At 59.3% G+C, this 9,442-nt stretch overlaps 1 protein-coding gene across 1 annotated transcript; it reads right to left on the reverse strand.

Annotated features, from left to right (window-relative positions):
* Positions 1-979: 979 nt before the first annotated feature.
* On the reverse strand, positions 980-8,654 carry SSTR3 (somatostatin receptor 3). The gene is made up of 2 exons (XM_036108709.2): positions 8,032-8,654; positions 980-3,978 (listed from the first exon to the last, which is right to left on the reverse strand). Exon 2 carries the CDS (start codon positions 3,940-3,942, stop codon positions 2,674-2,676), a length of 1,269 nt encoding a protein of 422 aa, XP_035964602.2. The 5' UTR covers positions 3,943-3,978; positions 8,032-8,654; the 3' UTR covers positions 980-2,673.
* Positions 8,655-9,442: the final 788 nt, after the last annotated feature.

Raw genomic sequence — 9,442 nt, forward strand, 5'->3', positions numbered from 1 at the left:
CGCACACACAGTCTGTTGCTGCCTGGAGCGCACCCCTGCCTTTGGGTCAGGCCAGACTGTCCCTCACAGCATCCCATTTTCTCCGGGGGTGTGGGGGGGGATAGGCATGTGACCCACACCTGACCAATCATCGCACTCCATCACCTTGTCCTTGGTAATTGGCCCAAGGAGCTGTCACGGGACCCAGCCAAGCCAATCAGCTTTCTGCCATGAGATTTGCTGTTGGGGCACAGGAAAAGACTCTGTCTACTGCTTTGGGATCGAGATCTGTAAGGATGTAAGCTGAGGCTTGTGGGGCATCTTCCGTGCACGCTGGAGACCTAGACTCAGGGAGGCCATACCCAGAGACCTGGGCACGCAGGGTTGAGAGATGAATAGAAGGAGAGACGTCATACACACACCCATCCATGCCCACCATGCTACACACACAACACGTGGCAGAGGAACTGGCCCAGGTCACAGCTGGTGTCATGTGTCACCGTCTTTATTGACAAGAGCTAGGGGCAGGAGAAGCAAAGGGTTTCCCTCAGGGGTTTTCCAGCCACCCCTGCTGAATAGGCTCACCTGTCCCAGAAACCAGGAAGGCAGGGTCAGCCAGGAAATGCTGAAATGCCGGGGGCCCTTCTTCACTCAGATCCTCCTCAGGGGAACCCCAGACTGAGGGCTGGGTCTCCAGCTCCAACATCCATACAAGGTCTGGTTTTGTGAACTTCTGAGCGGGCACACTCCCCAAACCCCACCTCTCCAGCTTTGGCCTCTGCCTCCCCCCATCCCCCGAACCTGGGCCCCGCACTATCCTTACACCCAAGGGCCAGAGACCGAGAGGCCACTTGATGAAGGAGCAGGTGTAGGCCAAGCCTGGCATGAGAGCTGCCTCCACTTTGTAATCTGACACCCCCACCTCTACCCATTGTATTGTGTGGGCCGGTTTGCCCAGCATGACTCATTCCCCCTCCCCCCCCGCCCCCCCCCCCCTCCGCCAAATCCGAGCAGGTAGGCAGACTGGGACAGCCTCCATTTTATGATGGGGAAACTGAGCCCCAGAGAAGTCCAGGCTAGGATCCTGAGGTGGGTTGAAGATCTAGGTCTTCCAACTTGCGGTTCCATGCTTTCCTTGAGGACTCCCCTGCCCTCTGCCGGGGTGGGGGATGGAGGGAGTTAGCTTGAGGTGCCGCTCACCCCAGGGCCAATCTCACCATGGCTCTGAGGGCTTATCTCTGGGAAAGAGTCCTTGCATGGCGGCCTCTCCTGTCCTCGCCAGCCCCCCTTGTCTTGTCTTCCCTGGGCCGCCCCACACTGTGGCCCCGGAGAATATAGAGAATGGGGAGGCCTGATCCCCGACCCGCGGGGCCCTGAGTCTCAGCTCTGTCCCTAGGCCACCGTCAAGGCACAGCCCCTCTTACCAGCACAGACAGGCCCTCAAGGGAGCCTGCGCTGTACCTTCCAGAGCATTTGCTATCCCATCCTGACTGCATCCTTCCCTTGAGATTGATCAGACCAGGCATCCACAACCTGCTTTCAGCAATGCTGCCACCGAGGTCAGCCCAGAGGGGCTGAGGATGGCTGCGTGGTCATGGGGCAGATCTGTCCTCCACCCTCTTTCTCCTCCTTCCTCTCTTCTTTTCTCCTCCCTCTTCATCCTCCCCCTCCTCCTCTTCCTCCTTCTCCTCACCATGCTATTTAGACACTGCCTTTCCCCACCAGTCTGCCTGGCTTGGGCCCTGCCTGGGTCTCTGGGAGGGAAGGAACGCTGATGGATGCTGCTATAAGGGGGCCCCTGGAGCCCTCAGACACCCGGAGATACCCCCCTCCCCAGCCACAGGACACAATGTGAGCTGCTTTGGGAATTGGTCAGCTGCCCTCAAAAGGGCTGAGTGGGGCTTTGAGTGGCCTAAACTTATGCAGTTTGGAGACCCTCTTTATGAAAATGAATATAAAATTCCAAGTACAAAATGAGATACGGGGCCTTGGATGGGCCCAAGCGGTAAGGGACCCTGAAGCTGGCCTGAGAGACTTTCCTGGAAAATCCATGGCCTCTCAGGGCCAGGAACACAGGAGTCCCAGCATTGACCATCTGGGCCAAGAGGGCCTGGAGGTTATTGGGTTGTTCAGCAGGTGAGGCCTGAGGCCCAGAGAGGGGAAGAGCCGGCCGAGGCCTTGCAGCAAGTGGGGGAGAGCTGAGGTGGGGCCTGAGCAGTTTGTATCCCTCCCTGCACTGGCTAAGACTTTCTTCTACTTCTACACCAGTCCCTTCCCTGCGAACCTAACTCTGAGCCCAGGAAATCCAGACCTTGGTCAGTCGCTCCGAGGGCCAAGATTCAGGCTGGTCCACCAGGATGCTCTTTCTTTGAGGGGGAAGGCCAGTCTGCACCTGTCCCCTGAACTGGGCCCCCCTCAGGAAGGCCAGCCAGTGGCGATGCCCCTCTGGACTTCTCATCCAGCAGAGCTTGTCCTGGCTGATTACTCCCATCCCTGAGTCACAGAAGAGAACACAAGGCCCAGAGAAGGAAAGGGACCTAGGCAAGGTCACCCAGCAAGTCTCAGCAGCTATGGGATCAGAGCCCAGGCCTCCAAGCATCCCATCGTGGGCCTCTGGCACCATGGACAGCCATGCTCTAGGCACACCCACAGCCTCTGTCCTGTCCGTGGGCCGCGCGGGCCCTCCGCAGGCCCCTACAGATAGCTGACGTGCAGTGTGCCCGGCTTGTCCCCAGCCGAGGCCTCTTGCGGGAGGAACTGCTTGTCCTTGCTGGCCTTGCCGCTTGGCGGCCGCTCCTGCCTGCTGGTGCCAGGCTGCGTGATAAGGCTGACCCGGCCATTCATCTCCCGCCCCTCCCCCTGCCTCCCTGCCCCCTCCTCCTCGTCCTCCCCCCGCTCCTCCTCCTCCCCCTCCACTGTCCTCCCGGGGGGTCCGGCAGAAGGCTCCTGGCTGCGCACGCGGCGGGAGGGCCGCAGCAGGACCCTGCGGAAACCCTGCTTGAAGCGGTAGGAGAGGAAGCCGTAGAGGATGGGGTTGGCACAGCTGTTGGCGTAGGGCAGCGCCACCACCAGGAAGTAGAGGCCGAAGAAGGCGGGCTCCTCGGGCAGCGGGCACACCACGTTGACGATGTTGAGCACGTAGAAGGGCATCCAGCAGAGGACAAAGAGCGCCACCACGGCCACCACCATGCGCGTGACCCTGCGCTCCGAGTGCCGCCGCCGCTGGCACGAGGGCGCCCGCACCCGCCGCCCGGCCGAGCGCACCTTGACCACGATGAGCAGGTAGCAGAGGCAGATGACCAGCAGCGGCCCGAAGAAGCCTAGGGCGGCCGTGTAGATGATGAAGCCGGCGCGCCAGGCGGCCGCCGGCTCAGGCCACTGCATGTGGCAGGTGCTCATGCCGTGGGGCACCCCTGAGAAGACCACCACGGGCAGCACCACCACCGCCGAGGCCACCCAGACGGCCACGCTCACCGTGCGGGCCACGGGCGCCGTCCGCCAGCGGGCAGAGCGGGTGGGATGCACCACGGCCAGGTAGCGATCCACACTCATGACGGTGAGGCAGAAGATGCTGGTGAACTGGTTGATGCCGTCCACGGCCATGACCAGGCGGCACATGAGGGAGCCGAAGGGCCAGTAGGACAGGGCGTTCTGGGCAGCCAGGAAGGGCAGCCCCAGCATGAAGAGCTCGTCGGCCAGGGCCAGGTTGAGGATGTAGACATTGGTGACCGACGGGCTGGCCGTATGCCTCAGGACCACGTAGATGACCAGGGAGTTGCCCAGCAGGCCCACCACGCACACCACCAGGTAGACCAGTGGGATCAGAACACCGCTGATGGCCAGCCCTGCCACACTGGGGGCTGCCGACACATTTCCCAGGGTGGCATTCAGGAGCCAGGCCGAGGAGGTGTTCCCAGGTTCCAAGGTTGTGGGCGCCGATGCAGGATAGCCAGGGGCATCCATGGCCGTGGGGAGGGTGGTCAGCGGTCAGCTATTGGCCTGGAGGAGGAAGGACACAGCCACGTCATGGTGGATGACGGCTTTCTCTGCGATGCCCTTCCCCCATCACACTGACCTTGGAGACTTGCAGTGTGCCCGGCCAGAGTTTGACCCCAAGTGGATCACCCACTGTGATAGACTGGATGTGTCCCCCCTGCTCCCAAATTTGTATGTTAAAATGCTAACCCCCCAGAGATGGCATTAGGAGGCAGGGGGCTTCGAGAGGTGCTTAGGTCTTCAGGGTGGAGCCCCCCTGAATGGGATCAGTGCCTTATAAAAGGCCCCAGAGAGCTCCCTCACTCCCGCCATATGAGGACACAGCAAGATGACTATGAACGAGGAAGCAGGTATCACCAGACACTGAATCTGCCGGCACCTTGATCTTGGACTTCCAGCCTCCAGAACTGTGAGAAATAAATTGTTGTTTATAAGCCCCCGCCCCAGGCTGTGGTATTCTGTTATAGCAGCCCCGAATGGACTAAGACGGCCACCAGCAGGTCCCAGCCCTCACATTTGAAAACCAGTGCTGCATATCGCAAGTCTTTAACCTTGGAACTGGGTCTCTAGATGAATTGCAAAGGATCCATGAACCCCCAAAACTCTGGTGCAAGTGAATGCGTCCATGTCTTTCCTGGGCAAATCCCAGAGCTTCGATCAGGTTCCTCAGATTCTGAACGGAGTTAAGAACCACAAGCATAGCGATGTCCCCTCTCCTGGGAATCGGAATGCTTGGAGACCTCCTAAGCCTAGCCCATCCCACGGTGCCCCAAAGGCCCTGCCTGGGGTGGCTAGCTGTGAACCTGGGGGGTGGGCACATGGGGCCCCTTCTCTCCCTGTGGTGAGAAATTCACAGCACACTGGGAGTAAGTACAAGAAGAGCCACCCCCTCCGCACCGGTGGGGCAGGCTTCCCAGAGAAGAGGGCATTTCATATGGGTCTTGAAGCATGAATAAGAGTTTGCCAAATGACAGAGTGGGAACCAGCATGCCCGTTCACTTCCTTAGTCCCTTTCTTATCGTGCCTCCCGTGTATCCTAAGAGGCTAGGACTCTTCCTGTTCCCCGGCTAGACTGGCTCCCCTTAAATGTGGAGACACCCTCTCAGCTTTGAACCGTCTCTTCATCCCTTCAAGCTGTATAGGCTCTGCATCAGTGTTTGAAGCATTGAATGAATCAGAGGAACCCGGAGTAGACAATTCTCAATGCAAAGGGGGCATGAATTGCTGATAGCAGAAATTCAAGCCCCACTCGTTCGGAAAGGCCACCCGCCTCAGAACTTGTGAGCCTCCCTCAGTGGGACTTCCTGGCTCTCAGGAGGCCCGGTTAGAGGCCAAGCCTCCTCTGGGGCCTGGACCTCTCCCCACCCCTTCTTCCTGATGGCTTCCCCCAGTCTCTTGGCTCTTGTCCGTCCCCTGCCTCTCCCTACAGAAAACCGTGAGAAATCCTCCGATATCCCCACTCTGAGCCAACACTGAGCCTGGATCCCCTCCAGTGGGACCTGCCACCTGCCTGCCCTATCCAGACACTACTTTTAGGATGCAATGCTTCTGGAAAGGAGAGGCACTCCGACTTGGAGCAAACACCCCTGGGTGGGTGAGCCTGCCTGGTTGTCCCTGCCCAAGGACCTTGGGCTCCAAATAAGCTCTGAGCACCAGGCCAGGCAATGCAGAGAATGGCAAAGAACCCCTTGGCCGTGGCTCCTCCTGATGACACCCCAGGCTGGTTGGGCTCAGAGCACCCCCTCCCTGCTCCTCCAACCCCAGGGGAGGAGCCCCCAACCTGTCATCACCCCAGGACCTCATCAGCCTTCCTGAGCCTGGGACAGTGGCACTAAAGGAGGGCCTATCTGGACAGGGAGGATCCTAACAGCGCTGCTAGTTCCGCAAATGTGAGGCTATACCACCCTGGTCACACAGCTAGGAAGGGGCAGACCTGGGAGGACGCTGAAGGTCATGCTCCAACACACACACACACACCTCCATTTCACAGGCCGGCAGACTGAGGCTGAGCCTTGGGGAGGCCCCCAGCTGGCATCCCACTCTCCCACCAGGCTATGCAGAGCTCCCCTCACTGCTCTTTGGTTTCTTGAACTATTAGGATCAGGGGCTCAAACCCCTGAAATCGTAGGGTCCTAAAAATAGAATTTTAGATTCTTAGAACTGAGTTATGGAGTTCTAGATCTTTAGACTCTGTGTCCTTGAATCAGAATGTCAGAATTCCTGAATGCCAGAATCAGCCCTCTTCCACCTGGAATTGTGGAATCTGAGACCTCGGAGTTCTTTCTGGCTTCCTCCGCCCAGGAGCCCTACGTCACCCATCCGTCCACCTTGCCGCCCTGCACGCGCATCCTCTTTCCAGTGTCCGCATGGGGCAGCCAATCACAGCCCAGGGCTGGAGGAGGCAGGAAAGTGCCAGGCTCCTGAGAGAGGAGCAGGGAGCTGGGCAAACCTAATTTCCAGGCTGCAGGGATAGATGCCCCCAGGGAAGCCTGGAGGTAGCTCTGGGGACCGCCCCCCTCCTGCGCGGGCACACGCGTGTACCCTGCACACACGCACACGTAATAACATGCGCGGCCCTGGGAACACAGCATACCCAGCCAGGCCCTGCCTTTGTACTGAGGGGGGATGCCACAGCCCCTCCCAAAGCCCCAGCCGCCCTGGAAGACTCTGCCTCCGCCCTCATCTGGGCCCATCTTCCCTGTCAAAGTTGAACAGGCCAGGCGCCAGAAGCAGGAAAATTACAGATTTCCTCAGGCATAAGCCAACCTGCAATAGGTGCCGCCTTTTCTGTAAGGAGCCGGAATCCTGTCCATGATCTAGTTCATCCTCAGGGAGGAGGGACTTTTCCTCCCCGTCTGGTTTATCTTTGGCACAAGCTTGCCTGAAAACTGGGGGCGGACTCCTCAGAGGACAGTTTGAGAGGGGACAGAGGCCCAGAGAGGGTGAGGGGCTGCCCTGAGCCACACAGCAATTCAGGACAGCCGCTCAGAGATGCCAGACACCCCCAACCACTTTCCATTTGTCTGCCCCCATCCACTTACCCTCTTGAGTGCTGCGTCTGGGTTGTGGGAACCCTGAGCTACTTACTTCTTTAGCCCCAGCACCTGGCACAGCGCCTGGCACTGGGAAATGAGGACAGACCAAGCAATTCAGCAAGTAGAGCTCCGAGCGAGGCGGGCCACTGCTCCTGGGCACAAGACTCAGACCCACATCATGAAATCCTCACAAAGTCCAGGAGGGAGGATTTTTACAGAGGAGGAAGCTGAGGCTCAGAGAAGTTCAGTAACTTGCACAAGGTCCCCTAGCTGGTGAGTGGGAGACAAGAATTCAAACCCAGTTCTGTCTACTCATAAACCATCAGTACCTCCTGGCCCTGCTGGCTTCCCCTGAAGGCCCCCGGCTGAGAGGAATCCAGGACTGGGACCTGGGATGGCCCGAAGCCTGCAGGCTGATGCCCCCCGGCCAACCGCATTCTGCTTGCCCTCTGCAACCCTGGGCCTTCCCCCCAAAGATCTGGATTGTGTTAATCAGTGCCGATGGACTCACTCCCATTCCAGGCCTGGGGTCTGACCCCCAGGAACACACCCCACAAACCCTGGGCTGGGGGCTTGGGCTCTACCACAGAATGATGATACCCAATTACTGTGTGACCTTGGGCAAATCACATCCTGGCTCTGGACCTCAGTTTCCTCCTATTCCAATGAAGACAGGTAAACCCACATCCCAGGGTTGCTGTAAGGTTAAATGGGAGTGTGCCGAACGCAGTGCCCAGCACGGAGGGGGACCTCAGGGAAGCTGGCCCCGGGGGCCGAGGAGGCCCACCGACATGATGCGTCTGGTTTCTTCCCAAGCTCTGACACTCTGCTGCTCTGTGGTTCCAGTTTCTAGAACCATGGCATGAGAATCTGAGATGAACTTGCCCCCCACTCCCCACAGCCCACCAAGAGGTCACAGGGAGGCCTCCTTCCTCCCTGGGCCTTCCCACTCTCTCCTGGGCAGAGGGTGGGTTCCAGCACCCCACCCTCTGGGACCCCACCCAAGCCCCAGCCTCCTTACCTGCCCATGGGGTGAGGGTTCCCCTGCTTGCCGCCAGGCTGGTTACCATTCTGCTGCCCCCTCTCCCTGCCCAGGCCCCAAGTGCCCAGAGCACCCTTAGCTGGGGTCCCCACACACTGCCCACTTCTAGACAGCTTACGGCCCGAGCCCCTTCCTAGGCCTGCGGCGGCCACGGCTGCCCACAGAGCCTCTCCCATCTGGTCTCCGGCCCTGACTTCCCACGGGTGCCTGGTGCGTCACCCCCCCCATCTCCAGGACACATCCTGGGGGGGGGGGTTAGAGGCACAGAGGGGGGTCTGTGGGCAGGAGCTCCGGGTGGGGGTGGACAGAGAACCTCCCAAGGAAAAGAAAAGGGGAGCAGGGACTGTCGGAAACCAATAGAAATAGAAGGGAAAGGGGGGATCGGTCGGAGGTGGAGAGAGAGAGAGAGAGAGAAGACAGTGAGTGGGTGGAAAGCCAGAATGAGGGGGAGTGATAAGAAATGCGTGGCAGGGAGAAGAGAAGCAGGAGCAGAGAGGAGAGAAGGGGCGAGAGGGAGATGTGGAGAGAGGCAGGGATGGAGAGCGGGGAAGGAGGAAGGAGAAGGAGGGGGTGGCAGGCAGAGTGACAGAGAGGGATTGTGCTAGAGATGGTGACATGGAGAGCCAGGGAAGGAGGGAGCAGGAGTGGGGGGGGTGCGGGAGGGGCTGGAGAGCAGGTGCAGGGAGGGGGGAGGGGTGGCAGGTTAGGGAAGGAGGCGGGGTCGGGGAGAGGCAGACCCTGTTACGGCAGAGATTTGGCCACCCACGCTGGCCTTGGCTCATGCCGCGGAGGGGGGAAACGCAGTGCTCAGGGGAGCCGGATGCCCCCCGGGCCCCCGTGGCACATGTCCCCCAGGGCGACAGCTGGGTCCCGAGGCCAGGCAGGTGAGGGATTGGGCAGTGCTAGGAGGGCTGGGAGCACGGACGAGCACTGGGCTGGGAGTCCACGGTCCTGGCTGCCAGCTGGACACCAAGCAGAGGAAGGCCAGCTGGGGACAGCAGTCCTGACTGAGCCCGGAGAGCCCAGGGCAGGGTGGGGGGGTTGGAGGACGGGGTAAAGAATACATAATTCAGGTTTTGGGGGTCAAGGGCAGAATCAAAGACATTATACAGGAGAAAACAAATGTCCACTGTTTATAAATTGACACAATTTAAAATATAATAATAACTGAGGACAACGTTTTATAACCCAGTCTGCTACTACTGAGAAGAGTGGAATTCTCTGGGCGGGGGTGGGGGGTGAGGGGGACATTGTACTTAACTGGAGTTCAAGTTAGTATTTCCTATCCTCAAATCGGTTGCAAATGCTCATCTGTAAAATCCATTCTGAGTCGGCAGCCTGGACAAAAGCAGGCGGTGGGCCGGCTTTGCCAGCCTATGGTTTAAGGTGC

The sequence above is a fragment of the Halichoerus grypus genome, chromosome 6 (assembly GCF_964656455.1).
Source record: "Halichoerus grypus chromosome 6, mHalGry1.hap1.1, whole genome shotgun sequence".
Lineage (NCBI taxonomy): Eukaryota > Metazoa > Chordata > Mammalia > Carnivora > Phocidae > Halichoerus > Halichoerus grypus.

What these genes read in the sequence shown, in the direction of transcription:
- SSTR3 (XM_036108709.2), bottom strand. Translation starts at nt 3,942, where the DNA reads ATGGATGCCCCTGGCTATCCTGCATCGGCGCCCACAACCTTGGAACCT.